This window comes from Pholis gunnellus (assembly GCF_910591455.1).
Source record: "Pholis gunnellus genome assembly, chromosome: 18".
NCBI classification, from domain to species: Eukaryota; Metazoa; Chordata; class Actinopteri; order Perciformes; family Pholidae; genus Pholis; species Pholis gunnellus.
Genome location: NC_136545.1, coordinates 21082321 through 21101292, shown reverse-complemented (window position 1 = coordinate 21101292; position 18972 = coordinate 21082321). Strand labels below are relative to the sequence as shown.

The 18972-nt window shown below is 42.1% G+C and overlaps 2 protein-coding genes across 3 annotated transcripts; one reads left to right on the top strand and one right to left on the bottom strand.

Annotated features, from left to right (window-relative positions):
- The first annotated feature begins 1567 nt into the window (after window positions 1-1567).
- Window positions 1568-8037, top strand: hsdl2 (hydroxysteroid dehydrogenase like 2). The gene is made up of 11 exons (XM_079179107.1): window positions 1568-1681; window positions 3213-3376; window positions 4089-4187; window positions 4800-4914; window positions 5367-5470; window positions 5565-5663; window positions 6267-6461; window positions 6565-6636; window positions 6944-7102; window positions 7274-7402; window positions 7488-8037. The coding sequence occupies exons 1-11, from the start codon at window positions 1665-1667 to the stop codon at window positions 7601-7603; spliced, it is 1269 nt and encodes a 422-aa protein (XP_079035233.1). The 5' UTR covers window positions 1568-1664; the 3' UTR covers window positions 7604-8037.
- Window positions 8038-9258: 1221 nt separating this feature from the next.
- On the bottom strand, window positions 9259-14479 carry fktn (fukutin). Of its 2 annotated transcripts, none has more exons than XM_079179105.1 (10): window positions 13902-14479; window positions 13508-13591; window positions 12751-12951; window positions 12301-12447; window positions 11926-12056; window positions 10810-10942; window positions 10524-10653; window positions 10017-10150; window positions 9754-9878; window positions 9259-9524 (listed from the first exon to the last, which is right to left on the bottom strand). In XM_079179105.1, the coding sequence occupies exons 1-10, from the start codon at window positions 14001-14003 to the stop codon at window positions 9311-9313; spliced, it is 1401 nt and encodes a 466-aa protein (XP_079035231.1). In that variant the 5' UTR covers window positions 14004-14479; the 3' UTR covers window positions 9259-9310. The 2 variants fall into 2 exon arrangements, with proteins under 2 accessions (XP_079035231.1, XP_079035232.1); XM_079179106.1 differs by having other exon boundaries at window positions 13508-13564; window positions 13902-14478.
- Window positions 14480-18972: the final 4493 nt, after the last annotated feature.

Here is an 18972-nt window from a genome sequence, read left to right as displayed (position 1 = left end):
ATATATATATATATATATATATATATATATATATATACACACATACTACACAATAGTAATAGTATATAACAGAGATAGAAAAGAAGAATACCTTTATAAATATAAAACGTGTGTGTTATCTAAATCTATCAGAAGAAAAATAAACTACCTGTTCGACAAAATATTTTTATTGTTTAAGATTTATTGACTGTAAAATGTCGTCTGTGCCAAAATAAAAGAAATGTTATGAAGTTCATGTTGGTAAATATAACAAAAACACTTCCGGGCCCCGTTCCTCGTACGTGGTTCACTAAGTGGATCAGATGTCCTGTTAGCAGCTGAAATGAACCCGATGGTTGAAGTCAGGCTATCTCGGTTCCTCAAAGGCTGATCCGCTCAAACAGTCTCGTTCACTAGAACCAGACTTCAGTCATCAGGATCGGTGCGCGTGCCCGTCCTGCTTCAGAACTCATGTGAGGAACTCCAGACCATCATCATGACATCATCTAACACCTCCACCGCTGCGAGGGCGAGACAAGAAGCACGGCGACACATCACAGACACGTTGATGCGTAAGTGTTGGGAACATGTATCGGCTCATTTTAAGAGCCTCATCACCCCAACCAATCACAGGACACGTCTTTAAATGTGCTGCTGGCAGCAGCTTCATGGAACGCATCATCCAATGAGATCTAGAGACAAGAAGGATCTCAACTCTTTACCAAGAAGATCAAAACAAGCCCAGAGAGGATCTAACTGATACCAATGAAGAGATGCTGATGAGGATAGATGTGCTGTATGCGCTTCTAGAATACAGTTCTATAATATAGATCTATTACATATAGAACTAGGAGTTTGAATGTGTGTGAATCTGTGTGTGGGCGGATCAGTGTGTGTGTGTGTATTATTCATAATCAGCAGTAAAATAAATGTTGTGTGATTGTCTCTGTTCTTCATCATGTTCATCAGTAATGATATCTATGGTGTACTAATAACACCGTCACATCATTATGATGCTTTACACCATCATGTAGTTCAAACAGCCATCAAGAGGACACGGGAGCAAGTCCACACTGAGCACACACATGACTCAGCATGGTGATCAGTACAACATGTACCATGGTGACGTCATCAACACATCATGAGCATCATGACCAACTAAACGTGATGAACAGCACAGCGTGCAGCGGCTTTCCCGATGTTCTCTCGTCACCGACACTGTTCAGACATGAAGCATCGCTCCACAGCGCGAGGCTGCATCAGGCTGTGAGGCGTCCATGCTCGCTGCAGCGTGTGGTGTTCAACGCTGGAGCAGGTTCAAGCTTATGGATGTGTTGCTATGGTGATTTTTCCAAACTTGCTTCGAGGAACCGAAAAGCCTGACTCGTGTAATCTCATCCTGAACATTATCCGGCTAACTCAGTTAGCCACGTACGATGAACGGGGCCCAGGTGTGGATTCAATCACAACAATCACAAATCACGACGTGAAGATCAACAACCGAGGAGTGAGTCATCCCTTCGTCTCATATCATCTTTGATCAGCAGACCGGAAGTGGAGCGGAGCAGTTGCTCTTCAACTTCCGGTTGAGTGGAGTATCTTTAAGTAGGTGAAAGGTGGAGAAGACGACAGACTGTCATTCTTTAAGGTGAACTCACCTTCAGTCCAACATCACAGAACCGACCATGCTGCAGAACACTGGGTGAGTGCACGCGAGGGAGCTCGCGACATGTCCGTTGACCCAAAACAGAACTCCATTTTAACCAAAGCGTTCATCAGAAAACCCAGAAACATCTCGGTGATTAGTTGAGATTTAGCCGCTTCAGCACCTTTAGTTTGTGATTTAACTGACGCCGAATTGTGAAGTGAGGGTTTCTGCTTCAGAAACACGAGTAGTTTGGTTCCGGTCCGGCTGCCTTTTGACCTTTGAGCAAGACACGTTGAGAAATGAAGGTTCTTTCTACGGAGCTCTCGTGCGTTCCAGTCGTCATTATCTAACCGACGGCAGGCCTTCAGTCAGACAATAGAGTTCAAGTGAAGTAAGCACGTGGTCTATCGGGACCGGACCCGAGCCGAGCCGGGCTATAGACCCACCCGCCTCAGACCCGTGACGTAGTTCGGTGCTGGTCGGTCTGTTCTTTGAACTTTAAACAACTCTTTTCTAAAAGTTACGTGTTCTTCTATGACGTCTGGTGACGTCAGCTCCAATGAGCGATCATGTTGTAAAACTGTTCTTATTGAGTGTTCTGCTGATTATAACATCATAATAATAATAACTTTATTTATATACCACCTTTAAAAACAGAGTTTACAAAGTGTTTTGACAGACAAAGCAGCAAAAGTGAGGCAATAACAACAGAAAGAAGAAACAAATAAAGAATTAAATCATTTTGTAAAAGAATTTATTAAAATCCACAAATAAAGATAAAACCATTAAGCCAGTCTATAACACTGTTTTAAGAAGTGATATAAAGGTCCATATTGTAAAAAGTGTCTTTTGTTATAAAGCCGGTGTTAACGTTGTATAAATACTGTGAAAGTATTGAAACTCACGAGAAACACACAATACTCTGAGCGAGTACAGTAGTGATGTCACAACTGTACTATTTCACAGATTTAGATAGAAACATTATTAATGTGATCAGGGCCATGATGGATTAAGTTGTGCTGTTTGTCTGGTAGATGACATTTGGGCTTTTGTCAACATTCTGCATTTTTAAAAATGATTATAAACACAATTACCTCAAAGTCATATTATGGTCTCAAGTCTTCTTCAATACAGCATGATGTTCATTTAGTACATGATGGTCCATTTAGAGTCACACAGACCATAAAGCAGGGGATGCTTTAGGGGCGGGGCTACACAGTGATTGACTTTATATTTTTTCAAGTAAATGAATTTCAAAATACACAATGACAACTTTAAAAGACGGATTTAAATTTGAACTCCAACAAATATTTTGCAATACATTCAAAGCTGTTAAAAAGTGCACGAGTTTGAAATTTGGTTTTATTTAAATTGTTTTTATTTTTTTACTTATAAAATAATATAAAAAATAAAACTTCCTCAAACCTGAGTGAGACGGGGTTAGCCTAGCTTAGCATAAAGAGTGGCAACAGGGGTTGATACCGCTAGCATGCCATTGACAGTCCATGGAGCTAGTTTAGCTCTCAGCTGGAATTAGCTGTGTGTTAGCATGTTAGCTAAGTTTTTTTCTTTCTGTGTTTTTCAGGAAGTTAGCCGGCTGCACGCTCTTCATCACCGGAGCGAGTCGGGGGATCGGTAAAGCCATCGCTCTGAAGGCCGCTAGAGACGGAGCCAACATCGTCATCGCCGCCAAGACCGCCGAACCCCACCCAAAACTACCGGGAACCATCTACACCGCCGCGCAGGAGGGTGAGGAGCTAACATGCTAACAAACAAACAGGCTAACAAACTCGGCGGGATTGAGAAGCATGTTTTCTGTAAACAAACTCCAAAACTACAGCGTTTTATCAGCAATAAGCTGTAAAAATCAACTTTCCGACGGTCCTTGAACACATCATGTGAAGAAGCTTCAAATCATATTTCACCAAAAACATTTTATTCTTCATGTTGTCATTATAAATGTCTCCTCTAATAAAGAGTTCACTTTAACCAGATTCTGTTAAAAACATTAAACTGAGCTCCTCAGTGAAACTATGACGTCATGATTGATTCATCTGAGACCAGCAGTCATGTGACCACAAGAGAGGAACTCTGAACTACAGGAAGTGAACACAGAGAGGAGAGGAGAGGAGAGGAGAGGAGAGGAGAGGAGAGGAGAGGAGAGGAGATGAGGGTTCTGTTTCTATAGAGGAGCAGGACTTTATGTTACAGAGATATAAATACTCTGTAACATAAAACTATTGTTTTGTTTTCTACTGATGTCAAATGTTGCACCGTCAGCTTTGCTGCTGTAATCCGTTGGACTAATAAAGGATTATTATCTTTAAAACGTGTGTGTGTGTGTGTGTGTGTGTGTGTGTGTGTGTGTGTGTGTGTGTGTGTGTGTGTGTGTGTGTGTGTGTGTGTGTGTGTGTGTGTGTGTGTGTGTGTGTGTGTGTGTGTGTGTGTGTGTGTGAGATAGTGGAGGCAGCAGGAGGGAAAGCGTTGGCTTGTATTGTCGACATCCGTGATGAGCAGCAGATCGAAGATGCTGTTCAGAAAGCCGTCGACAAGTTTGGAGGTAAACAACATTTTTTACAGTGTTGAATAAAAACAGTCTGTTTAGATATTAAACGTTTAAGAACAGAAAATTACACTAAATGTGAGTAAATTTAGTAAAATGTTGAATAATAAACAAGTTCAGTGATTGTGTAATACTTAGTGTTTCCCCTAGGTTTACAGCTTGGGGGGGAGGGGGGGGGGGGTTATGCTGTCTACATATTCGACAGAACATTCCTATAACAAAAAAGAAAACTGAAATAATAATACAATGGTAGGGGAAACACTGACGTAGAAATACTGACCGGAAGAAGTTCATAGTTTTAATACTTCTCAAATTTCTAAAAATATACTTCACATTTTTATTTCAAAAAAATTACTGAAATAGTTTAAAACAATTTGTAAAAAGCTTGAAAATACAATCTTTTTATTTCTTCAGTGGAATTTTATTTAAAATATTTATTCAAATTGCTGTAAATATGAATGAACAGTTTTCATTGAAGAAAGTGAAGGTTTCTTTAAGGTTTTAGAGGTAATAAAAGGTCCAGGTGTGTTGGTGGGTGGGAAGCTGGTGAGGGATCAGCTCAGACTGACAGCTGATGACATCATCATTATCATGCGTCTGATTGGTCAGGAATCGACATCCTGGTGAACAACGCCAGCGCCATCAGTCTGACAGGAACTCTGGAGACGCCCCTTAAGAAGGTGGACCTGATGCTGGGAATCAACCTGAGAGGAACTTACCTGACGTAGGACACACACACACACACACACACACACACACACACACACACCTGAACCATTGGTGGCGTCGAGATGTCCCCGTAAACCATATAACCCAGACACCTGTCAGTAAGACTGTATAGAAACTGACTGAGCTGGACAAAGTACAGACTTAGATTAGAGGTGACATGACATCCCCATGAGAACGCTTATCTGCATCATGTCTGGATGTCCCCGTAAACCACGTTCTGAACAGAGACCAGAGTATTTTTAAGGTCCTGCAGAGACCAGGAGATCATTCTGAGATGAGCTGGCTGTTAAAAACATTCAGTTAATGTACCGACATTAACGAGTTTATGTTACTGAGCTTCTGTAAACGAACTGTAGCAAGTTGATGTTAACTAGTTTATTACAGTTTAAGTGCTGCTAGCGAGCTCCAGCTAGCGAGCTCCAGCTAGCGAGTGTCTGTATGTTTCAGGTCTAAGCTGGTCATCCCTCACCTGCTGAAGAGTCGCAGTCCTCACATCCTGAACTTGTCGCCTCCGCTCAACCTCAACCCCGTCTGGTTCAAGAACCACACAGGTAACCATATCAACCAATCATATCGACCAGCCAGCATCCCATCATGCACCTGTTCTGTTCTGTTTATCCTGAACATGTTTCCCTTTTCTTTCAGCGTACACGATGGCGAAGTACGGCATGTCCATGTGTGTCCTTGGAATGGCAGAAGAGTTCAGAGGTCAAATTGCCGTCAACGCCCTCTGGCCTAAAACTGGTCAGTGGCTAAATGTTAGCATGCTAACAGGGTCCTCATAAACTCTCATATTAAACTAGCATGCTAACAGAGTCCTCAGACTCTCTCATATTAAACTAGCATGCTAACAGAGTCCTCATAGACTCTCTCATATTAAACTAGCATGCTAACAGAGTCCTCATAGACTCTCTCATATTAAACTAGCATGCTAACAGTCTCCTCATAAACTCTCATATTAAACTAGCATGCTAACAGAGTCCTCATAGACTCTCTCATATTAAACTAGCATGCTAACAGAGTCCTCATAGACTCTCTCATATTAAACTAGCATGCTAACAGAGTCCTCATAGACTCTCTCATATTAAACTAGCATGCTAACAGAGTCCTCATAGACTCTCATATTAAACTAGCATGCTAACAGAGTCCTCATAGACTCATATTAAACTAGCATGCTACGAGTCTCCTCATAGACTCTCATATTAAACTAGCATGCTAACAGACTCCTCATAAACCCTCACAGTAAACTAGCATGCTAACAGACTCCTCATAAACCCTCATAGTAGACTAGCATGCTAACAGCCTCTCCATGATGCTAACCCTGCTCTGACCTGTGTGTTGCTGTAGCGATCCAGACCGCAGCGATGGATATGTTGGGAGGCGAGGGCATCAGTAAACAGTGTCGTACGTCTGACATCATGGCGGACGCCGCCTACGCTGTCCTGACCCGACCGAAGGACTACACGGGTCACTTCCTGATTGACGAGGACATCCTGAAGGAGCAGGGAGTCCAGGATTTCGATCAGTACGCCGTCCAGCCAGGTGACATCATGCTAACTGATGCTTACGCTAACCTAGCATGGGTAGTCAGTGCTTCCCGCTTTCTGTCATGTGGTACTCATGGCGGTCTCTGATTGGTCAACAGGTCACCCACTGCTGCCGGACTTCTTCCTGGACGAAGCACCGGAGAACCTGGTCGGACAGATGGAGCAACATGGTAAATACTACAAATACTGTAAATACTACTGCTAGTTGGTAATACTGTTATACTATTGAAATCAGTTTGACCCTGAAAACAACACAAACACTACTTTCAGTATTGCAAATTATACTATTACAACTTTAAATACTGTTATCCTACTAGTACAATACTAGTGTTATACTGTTACTATTAGTAATATTACAAATGTACTGTTGAAAGTTTAAACAGATTTAAAAAATACAAGCAGTTTTTCATCCCAACGTGTATATTTGATGTTTACGTCTTTCAATGAAATGACCCGTTTGTGTGTTCTGGTTGCTAGGAGCAACACCAGCCTTCAAACCACCACCATCATCCTCTTCATCAGCCAGGCCTTCCTCCTCCGGTGGACCCATAGAAGGCACGTTCAACGCCATCAGAGGAGTCATCAGTGAAGACGTGGTCAAGTTTACGCAGGGCATTTATCAGTTCGACCTATCAGGTTAGTCTGTGAGGAGTTATAGGATGATGTCCATATAAGGAGATGCTGTGGGCGTGTCATTAATGTATGTCCATATAAGGAGATATTGTGGGCGTGTCACAAATGTGTATGTCCATATAAGGAGATCCTGTGGGCGTGTCACTAATGTAACCATGTGTATGTCCATATAAGGAGAACACGAGGGCTTGTGGTTTCTGGACCTGAAGAGCGGTTCCGGTAGCGCCGGTCAGGGCCAGTCGCCCGTCAAAGCCGACGTTGTCATGACGATGGACTCCGGCGACTTCAGCAAGATGTTTGCAGGTGAGCCGTCACCACGGTAACGCCGACAGCGATGACCTCGTGTGGGCCTCCTGCTGTAACAGCTGTTTGTTGTCGTGGTTCTCAGGGAAGCTGAAGCCCACGCTGGCCTTCATGTCGGGGAAGCTGAGGATCAAAGGAGACATGACGCTCGCCCTCAAACTGGAGAAGCTCATGAGCCGCATGAACAAGGCCAAGCTGTGAGGCCCCGCCCACAGGCCTCAGGCTCCGCCCCCTGCTTGTAGCTGTACATGTTGCCTTAAAGAAGAAATGACACGTTATTAAATACAAAGACCTTTACACACTAAATAAAATAAATAATATTTGTTGATGATTTTTCACGTTTAAATGTTTCACACAAAGACCGACACGAATGTTTGTGTTGTGTTCATTCCACCTGAACTTTGTAAGTTATTGTATAACTTTGTGTGTCACTATGTTGTGGGACTCTAGGTTAATATCCTCGTCTGGTGAGTTCTGTCATCAGTCTGAAGACGTCTCGTGAGCTAAAGTCATTTTATTGTTTGGCTCCTTTTATGAGCATCTAAAGTCCTCCAGAGATCAAAGACTTCAGTCTCAGTTTAAACATTTAAATACTAACTGCTGCTGATGATGTCATCAAATAATAAAATAAAGTGTTAACGAAAGGAAGACATGTCTTTTCCTCCTTCACCTCCTCAAACCTGCTCCTCCCCTTTTCTCCACTAGTCTCTCTTCCTTCACCTCCACCTGCTCCTCAGGAACCGGGAGAACCTGATGCATGCTGGGAGCTCCTCCAGGAGGAGCAGGTTATCTTATTAATAATTAATCTGAGGAGTGATTCAGCTTCTCTTCGTCCCTCAGGATCTGGAAGCTGATTGGCTGACGGACAAAACTTCAGTGCGCTCGGCAGACTTCTCTGATCACGAGCTTCCTGAACACACATATTGTGTCAGAGCTCTTCGCCATGGCAACACTTTCCCATGGTGCACCCTGTCTACATAGTTCTCAAAGTGTGTTTTGCATTCAGGAATATTTGAATATTCGCTCTCAGTAATTTTGCGTGTTTTAGTCTCTGATGGACAAATTATTCATAATGTGTTAAAAACAACGTAAACTTTTAATGAGCGAAGAACAAAGAGTTTATTAAAGCTTCCAGTGTTTTTTATTTAATCCAAAGAGATTTAGTTTATTTAAGTTAAGAAACATGAAAACAATTTCATTCAAAAGAAATATATTTAAAATCTGGTGTTCGAGTCAAAATCATGACTTTGATGTTAACTTTTAATTTGATCAAATGTAATGACAGATGTGGAGTGAGAATAAAGGATTGGATTTGTGTTAAAGAACCAGGAGGGAGTTTAAATGACAGCTGACATTTTATTTTAAGTATATGTATATTATATATATTATATATATATATATATATATATATATATATATATATATTTATTATTGTTTGAACAGCAGAAAATGTTCTGCAGTTTGACAAATAGTGTTTGAAGATAAATTAGTTTTATTTGATCAAATTATACAGTTTTTTATATATTATTTGGATGTCTCTTTTTAATAAATGCATTAATATACATATTAATCAGTCCAAATAATAATGAGGGAAGTTTGATCAGAGTTTTATTCAAACTGATATTTATAATAAGTTATATCTTCTTTGTATTAAATGTTATATTAATGACGTTAGTGGACGATTAACTAAAAACAGAATTTAGATGTAATTGTTGTGCTTTTATTCATAAATGATATAAATACATAGATGAAGTTTATGGTTATACAAAGGACATTGTAGATATTGTGACAAACATTTATTATTATACTTATTATGTGAGTTGATGTCGTCCAGATAATAAAAAGTCAGCTTTTCTTAGTGTTTTATTTTCATCTTTATTTGTAGTTTCAGTGTTTGTAGTTCCATTCTTAGTGAACTTGAATAAGCTCCGCCCACTCGGCCGGAGGCCACACCCCATTTTCCTGCACGTTGCTTGGCGACGACTTCCAGTCCCAGCTCCTCACCGGGACGTTCCAGGTGGAACCGTAGTTCGCCGTCACGTAATCGAGCGTTTCACAGGGAACACGAACCTTCAGCTCCAGAAGCTCCGCCCAGCACAACGAGAAACGAGGGAAGATGTACCTGGTGTACAAAAACACAAAAAAAAACACAAAAAACTGTGACACTTCCTGAGTTTCAAAATAAAATGTGGAGACGTAACAAAAACTTTTTTAACTTTTTCACAAAAAATAAAAAAACAAATTTACCAACAAACGTAAACAATCTGCCATAAAAATATCACTTAGTTTATTGGTATGATTAAATTACTTCCATTAATATTTTTTTTTTTTTAAATAACAGAAATATTTACTTGAACTTCTTTCCGCTCTTCGCCTGAGTTCCTCCGTTCCAAACGACGCCTCCGTCGTCGTAGAAAAAGAAAACGTCCAGTTTGACGTCGTCACTCAGAAAGGAAAGTTCCAGACTGTCCCCCACCTGCATTTCAAAATAAAACACATGCCTTCTAAATAAAATACACTTACTTCAGAATGCACACACAAGCAAAAAGTTGATGAATATGTTAAAAAATTAAAAACAAATTAAAAAGACAAATTAAAAGTATATAGTTTTCACCTTTCCAAACTTGTGTTTGAGTGACAGTCCGGCGTTCCTGAACGCTGCGACGATGTCCGACCGGAAGTCCTCGATGAAAATGCCGATGTCGACGTCTCGACTGTACGAGATGACGCTGCACTGCCTGAACCAGCCTGCAGGGGGAGACACGACGCTCTAAAGTCAAGCAGCTCACTCTTTATACTTTTACAAAAGAGACACGGTGACGTCGTTCTCTTCTGTGTTTGACGGGTTGACGTCGTAACACGTCGTTTATCACGTCTAAATACGTCAAAGTGAACATCGGGAGCTAACAGATGATTTTATCACGTCTAAATACCTCTTTCATTCCTTCAAACAGCTTCTCTAAAAGATATTTGTTCATATCCAGAAACCAAGTCCTTCATGATGTTTCTCCTTCTGGACATCATCTCTACTCCAGCTTTACTAACTGTTGGCGAGTTGGTTTGTGTTCAACGCACAGAGCTGCTGGTCAGCAGGAGAGAGACGTAAAAACCTATTTGTTACCCAGACAGGTTCCACTGCTCAGCCAGAACGGGACGTCGAGCTGAGCGAGAGTTCGAGCGGCCAAATGAAGCAACGACTTCACTTTCCTCCGAAACTCCACCGCCTCTGGAGACGAGTCATCAGGGTAGAGCTACAGCCACACACAATGGGGGGGGGGGGGGGAGAAAGAAAAAGAGAAAGAGAGAGAGAGAGAGAGAGAGAGAGTTCATTTTGACTCTCTTATATTTCCATTAGACGGTTTAAATTAATTTCCCCCCTTCCCTTTCACAATAAAAGCCTGTCTGACCTGCAGGAAGTTGCGGGCGTCACGGTAACGGCACTCCAAGAATCGAGCCTGTCGTTGCTCGGACAGAAAACGGGAAACATTGCGCGGGATTCGAACGTCGAGACCGTCCAGAACCGTCAGGACCAGCTCCGGCCTGCAGGGGGCGACCACACAAAACGACATCATCTATAACTAACCGATAGTCTTCAACAGGGGGTCCGCGACCACTAGGGGGTCCGCGGAGGTACTGCAGGGGGTCCGCGAAATTTTGGGATGATTCGAATTTTTTTTTTTCAAATATGAATGTGTCCATTATTTTAATAGTTCAGTGTTGTATGCAAGACAACAGGTGTGTTTATGCATGGCAGTGGCACTAACAGCACATCACTCATTTTGTTTCCACATTTATGTTTAAAATAAAAACGTCTATTTGATTAGCTTGTGTGTATGATTATCATGCAATTGACAGACAATGTTGATGTTGGCATTGGTATCAGTTATGAGGTGTGTTTCTAAATGTCAGTTTAACAACATGAACATATGAACCTGTGTATTATTTGAATAGCTTAGTATTGAATGCACAATAAAGAGCTATGTTTATACATGGCACTAGGCCCAGTTTAATATAAAACACAATTTTATACAATATATATATAATCGGGGGTCCCTGCTCCATCTCAGTTTCGGGGTCCTTGGCCTGAAAAACGTTGAAGACCCCTGATTTAGATGAAACCTGCTCGCCCCGTGGTTTAGTTTTCTAGCTGGCAGTGAAGGCAACATTGCTAAAGAATTAAAAAAAAATAGCCTTCAGTTCAGTTCTCAGACACCATTTCAGGATTAATCTTGTGTTCTGTTATTTAACTGCATGTTTTAAAGTGTCGTCCTCCCTTTACATGATGAAAGGTCTTTACACTGAATATAAGAAGATCTTCACTGTATCAGGTCAGTTTTTATTTCTTTATTTGTAACAGACTGTTGGAAACAGCAAGGCTAACACTAATGCTAACAGTGAGGCTAACGCTAATGCTAACAGTGAGGCTACATCTAATGCAAACAGTGAGGCTAAATCTAATGCTAACAGTGAGGCTAACAGCAATACAAAGTGTTCCTTCAGAGCAGAACTGAACCAGGTTTCACCTGTCGTAGGATCCAGAGTAGCGTCCGTAGTCGAGCAGTTTGAAGGGAGCAAAGCTTCGGTCGATGTTGGATTTGAGGCGCAGCGCTCCGTGCCACAGGTAGTTCCCGCTCCGCTCATACAGGAACACCACCTGGGACAAAATACATGCATTAATATCTAACACCACCTGGGAGAAAGTAATTAATTCCCAATCATATAAAAATCAACCTGGACAAAATGAAAATATTTCAATATGAAATTAAAGGGAAGAGAGAAACAAGGTGAAACACCTGAGCCCAAACACACCCGAAAGCTATCATGTCAAAGATGGCTGCCGACGTACTGTCTGCTGTTGCTATGTGGTTGTCAGGTATTGACCAGTGACACACACTCACCTGTATGACGTAACCGTGGAGGCGGAACAACAAGTGGAGGGGGATCTCCTCTCCTGATAGGTTGTCCAGACTGGCCAATCGCGGGTCTTCTCCTCGCAGCTCCAGCAGCTCGAAGCCTTTCTGCTCGGCAGCCAATAGGAAGCCGGGCTGAAAGACAAAAAAAAAATTAAATTAAATTAAATATCTTACTGGAAAAGAGATCAAAATGATTCAGCCCCTTCCACTTTTAATAGTGGTCACGTAAACATCCGGTAGCTAACGTTAGCTTTATTGGCTTTGTTTATTTTATTGTGAGCTAGCTAGAACAAATGAACAATCGTACTTTGAGAAACGTCTCGGCTAAGATGCTCTGTTAAAGAAGGCGCATTGGGAGGCTGTCTAGCTATGTGTTCAATTGTTTGTTAACTAACGCTAGTGAAATCTGTGCTCTTCACACGCTCACGCGCTCACCTCGTACTTCCACAGGTTGGCGTGCAGAGCGAAGGACGTGACTGGCCGGCCGGTGCACAGAAAGCTGCAGTGCGGCTCACGCACCAACCGGTCACGCTGCCGCAAAGCATCATGGGAGAGCAGTGTCAGGGCGGCGGTGTCGGCGAGGAACAGCGGCAGCCCGAAGCGACGAGCTAACCCCAGAAACTTCTTCACCGTTTGCTGCGGAGAACAGACAGAGAAGGGAGGTTACTATAGCAACAGCTGCCAGGATAGGAAGTAAAATAAAACTTTTTTCATCTGTCATCACTGCGGAGAGCACTACGAACAGCAATGCTAACACTAATGCTAACAGAGAGGCTATCCGCAGGCTTACACTAACAGTTACGTCAACAGTGAGGAAAAAACAAATAGTTATATAGCTAATAGTGATCTTAACAGCGAGGCTAACACTAATGCTAACAGTGAGGCTAACACTAATACCAACAGTGATCATAACAGCGAGGCTAACACTAATACCAAAAGTGATCATAACAGCGAGGCTAACAGTAATCATAACAGCGAGGCTAACACTAATACCAACAGTGATCATAACAGCGAGGCTAACACTAATACCAACAGTGATCATAACAGCGAGGCTAACAGTGATCATAACAGCGAGGCTAACAGTGATCATAACAGCGAGGCTAACACTAATACCAACAGTGATCATAACAGCGAGGCTAACAGTGATCATAACAGCGAGGCTAACACTAATACTAACACAGTACTGACTCACCCATTGGAGGTCGTTGGCGGTCAGGTGACCTGTCCGGCTCAGTATGTAAGGCCCAGGCTGCAGAAGAAAGGCATGTTGGGAAATCTGATGATGATAAATGTAAAAAAAGCAGTTGCTTTGCTAAAAGCTGAGACTTTGTTGTATTGAGGTAATATTTATAATTCATAATACTGGCTACTATTATATTTTATAATATTGGCTTTTATCATATTGACAAAATAAAGTCCAGTTTCAATAATGTTGACATCACTTTTTTCCAGCAAATATTACACAGTGATTATAATAATATTATCTGTTTATAAGAATTCCCCATGACTGACTTATTTATTCTTCTATCAGTTGATCGAAGGATGTGATTGGTTACTTTTTGCTTGTTCCTGTTTAAGTGGCTCACCTGGCTGACGTACTTCCGGTAGTAATATAACTGGAACAGCAGAAACACGGAGCTGCTGACGATCAGCAGCGTTAAAACGAACGTCCGGTTCACACGAGGCATCCGGTAACACTGCACGGTGACCTGCTCCTCATGACACCCAAACCGGAGCTCTCGGTGCGTGATTAACGGCGGTTAAACCATACAACGGCGCAAAAACCACTGAGCTGTCCGCAGACTCCAGAACCGGCGCCATCTTTAAAACATTCATAACAGCTTCCAGCTGGGACATTCAAAGTAAAAGCCTGGGTAATACGGTTTTGTGAAGTTGGCGAGAGAAACAACTTCCCACTAGCCCTTCACAATAAAGGTCCTATAACTATAACCTATAACTATACATGTACTTTTACTACTGATACTTTAACTGTATGAAGCTGATGATACTTGTGTACTTTTACTGATGACACTTTTACTACATGAAGCTGATAATACTTATGTACTGCTGATACTCTAACTACATGAAACTAAGAATACATGTGTACTTTTGCTGTTGATATTTTTATTGTATAAAGCGGATAATACTTTTATACTTTTACTGCTGATACTTTAACTACATGAAGCCGATCATACTTGTATACTTTTACTATATAAAGCTGATAATACTTTAGTACTTTGACTACTCACACTTTTACCACATAAACCTGAGAATACTTGTGTACTTTTACGACTGATACTTGACATGAAGCTGACAGTACTTCTGTACTTTTTAATAAGTATTAAATGCAGGACTACTTATTGTAACTATTACTTCCTTGTAACAGAGTATATTGTACATTGTGGTAAAGGTACTTTTCTTTGGAGTACTTCTTTACACACACACACACACACAGACACAAGATGGCGGACCGCAGCGGCAGCAGTTTCTCCATAACAATAAGGCCGAGTTAGTTAAACTTCTCCCGGACTTTGTGAAACACTTTTCCCGCCGTGGCCGTTAGACATGTGCGGCCTCCGCCGCGTCTAACGGTTCGTTTCCCGGCTGCGTGAGTTGTTCCCGGTGATGTTCCGTTAAACCTCCGCCGTCTAAAGCGGACTTTTCTCCGAACCAAGAAAGGTAAGAACGGCCGTGCTGTTAGCTTAGTTCCATGTTAGCTTAGCCTAGCTCAACGTTAGCTTAGCTCTATGCTAACCGTTTGTTTTGGTTGGATGTCGGTGGTTGGACGTGTCTGTGGACAGACCGGTAGACGTTTAACCGGGTTTAACGGTGACGGGAAGATGAAGACGGTGTTTAGTGAACCGAATGAACCGACAGACAGAGGATATTTCTGGATGTATTCTGGGGAAGTGGAGATAAAGTAGCGGGTCAGTGTTAGCCGTGATGTGATGTTGAGCTAACGGCTAACAGAGCTGCTGCTATTGTCACAAATAATTAACTGAAACACTACTAGTCTAACGTTACAGTACTACTGCATTACTACTAATACTGTACAGTACTACTGCTTACTGCTAATGTACAGCAGGACCGCTGTAATACTACTACTGTCCAGTACTACTGCAGTACTACTGCTTACTGCTAATGTATAGGAGGACCATTGTAATACTACTACTGTACAATACTACTACAGTACTACTGCTTACTGCTAATTTACAGGAGGACCACTATAATACTACTACTGTACAGTACTACTGCCTTACTTATTGCTGCTGTACTACTACAGTACGACTAAAGTACTACTGCTTCCTGCTACTGTACAGTATACTACTCAAATTTTACTGGAGTACTACGGCTACTGTACAGTAAAACTGCAGTATTTCTGTTCTGCTACTACAGTACTACATATATACTGCTTATTGCTACTCTACAGTACTACTACAGAAGTACTACAGTAATATTAATTACTGCTTTCTGTTACTGAACCGTACTACTAATACTAATACTGGTAATAGTGCTATTGTATTACAACCAGTACTACATAGACCACATCTGCTGGTACTTTTATTGTTAGTATTGTAAGTACTCCTCTGAATCAGTTAAATACTATATTATAAATTATGACATGAGAAAAGTAAAGTTACCCGTTATGACTTATGTAGTTTACTACTTGTATTAGTACAGTCATAACCACTACTTCTACTACTACTACTGGTAGCAGTATTTTTGAGACATGCACTTATGATGTTAGTAAAAATACAAGTACTTGTGTTTATAGTCGGACTGATATTTTGCCAATTTTTGGGGCTGATACTGATATTGGGGAGTAAAATAATTCCGATGTGGATATATTGGTTGATATTCGTGCACATATTTTTTGCAGTGAGGAGGAGCGACGTAGAGACCTGCCAATCACTGTGTAGCCCCGCCCTAAAGCATCCCCTGCTTTATGGTCTGTTTGATTCTAACTGGACCATCATTTACTAAATGAACATCATGCTGTTTTGAAGAAGACTTGAAACTAGAGATTGAGACCATAAACTCATGTTTACAATGTTTACTGAGGTAATAAATCAAGAGAGAAGTAGAGTCATTTTCTCATAGACTTCTATACAACCAGAGGAGTCGCCCCCTGGTGGCCACTAGAGAGAATGCAGCTTTAACACGTGAAGCTTTGGCTTCACTTAAAGAACCGGAGGTTGCTGTGTGGTTGTAGCATTCGGGACGGCTCACATTTCCCATAATGCCTTGTGTCCGTGCTGGACTGAGTAGTTTGTTAATCCAATTCAATTCAACTTTATTAATCCACGAAGGCAATTTGATTTTGGGCAAGTAAAAACAAACAGGAAACAGACATCTACAAGCAAATGAGCTGTTTTTGGACTTTGTGGGACAGATGTGCAATTCTTTTTAAAAATAAATAGTCGGTATCCCAGTTTAATATTTCTCTAAAGCCCCTTCATTTTAATATTAATTTATTTCATCAGCTATCGGATAAAACAAATTACGATTCTGATAATCGTAAAAAATATCGCAGCTGATAATCGGTCAATCCTTAATATATATGCAGTATATATATATATATATATATATGGTATTAATCAGAGGACCTAGACTAACATTAATACATGAAGAGAGTCCGATATTGATCAGACTGCAGAGTGTGTGTGTGTGTGTGTGTGTGTGTGTGTGTGTGTGTGTGTGTGTGTGTGTGTGTGTGTGTGTGTGTGTGTGTGTGTGTGTGTGTGTGTGTGTGTGTGTGTGTGTGTGTGTGTGTGAGAGTGTGTGTGTGTGTGTGTCTCTCTCTCAGTAACCCAGTCAGTCTGCCTGCAGCAACTGCTGCAAAGCATTCTGGGAAACAGCAGCAGCAGGAGGAGGGAGAGGCAGCCTCCCCCCCTCTTCACTGTCTCTGCCTCCTGATTGGCTGCTTGTTTGCCCAGCTGACTGCTCTCTGTCAGACAGACACACAGAGAGAGAGAGAGAGAGACAGGGAGGGTGATGGAGGCTACAGCGATGGGGTGAGCTGCCATTTTCTGTTTCTCAATCCACAAGCTACTCTTTCTTTATTCATCCGTCCTCCTCTGTTGATGTTTTTATTTTCATGTCAAAGGGATTATTGAGGGGGGGGGGGGGCGGCGGGGGGGCTGTGTGGGGGGGGGGGGGGTCGGATGGAGGATAAGCGGGAGGTTGTTCTTTTCTTCTCTCATTGTCTGCTCTCTGCTGTGTTTTTCTTCTTCTTTGGTGCATTTGATTTGTGCTGTGTGTGTGTGTGTGTGTGTTTCCTGTAAAGGGAGAGAGAGAGAGAATGAGAGAGAGGGAGCGATAGGGAGGAAGGGTGGAAGGGGGGGAGGCAGGGATGATGGAGAGAGGAAGGAGAGAAAATGGCCGACCGGTGATGGAGGATGGAGGCAGAGGGAGGAAATAAAATAAGGGTGGTGATGAAGATGATGATGATGATGATGAGCAGAGGTTGTTCTCTATTGTTGTCCTTTAATGTTCCAGCTGATCCACGATCAGACTGATCACTGTGTTTGATCTTCACACCACAATGATGTTATTGATTAATTATTGATGACGGGGAGGATGTGTGGGAGTTGTAGTTCTCTGTAGATGACGTGTAGTACTGTGTAGATGACGTGCAGTACTGTGTAGATGACGTGTAGTACTGTGTAGATGACGTGTAGTTCTCTGTAGATGACGTGTAGTACTGTGTAGATGACGTGTAGTACTGTGTAGATGACGTGCAGTACTGTGTAGATGACGTGTAGTACTGTGTAGATGACGTGCAGTACTGTGTACTTGTGGTACTACATTTTTGTAGTATTGCACATTAAACTTGTGTGTGTTGTGATCAGTTGGTGAATCATGTGACAGTCAAACAGTGACATCAGTGTTTGTAACGGAGAGGAAACATCACATGATGCTGAGACACACACACACACACACACACACACACACACACACACACACACACACACACACACACACACACACACACACACACACACACACACACACACACACACACACACACACACACACACACACACACAGAGGCTTCTCTGTAGTATAAAAAGAAGTATTTAATACATGCAGTGAGAGGGAACACTCGTATCAAACAGGAGAAACTGTGGCTGAGCTGTGGTTCTCTTCTTCGTCCCTATTGGCCTCCCGAGCCTCCAATCACGTGTCGCCGTAACAACAAGAATACATGGACTTGAATACTCGACGAGCCGATTGGCCGATTGTCACGGCGGCTCTCTGTGATTCGCCGATTCACTGTGACGCTCGCTGCCCCTGTGAGTCAGCTGTGTGGAGTTCAGATGATCTCTGAATGTATTTTTGGGTCAAAGTGACTGATTGAGAGCCGGGCTCTATTCTCTGAGAGAGTGCTGAGCGAACGTTATCTAATGAATGACACAGCTGTAGTACAGCCCCACTGTACTACAGTACTACAGTACTACAGTACTACACTGTACTCTAGTACTCAGTCCCAGTGTGTGATGGTTCCTGTGTGTTGTGTACAGGTGTGACGTGGCTCCTCCAACATGGCGGCAGCGTCCTACGACCAGCTGCTGAGACAGGTGGAGGTGTTAAAGATGGAGAACTGTAACTTACGACAGGAGCTGCAGGACAACTCCAACCACCTGACCCAGCTGG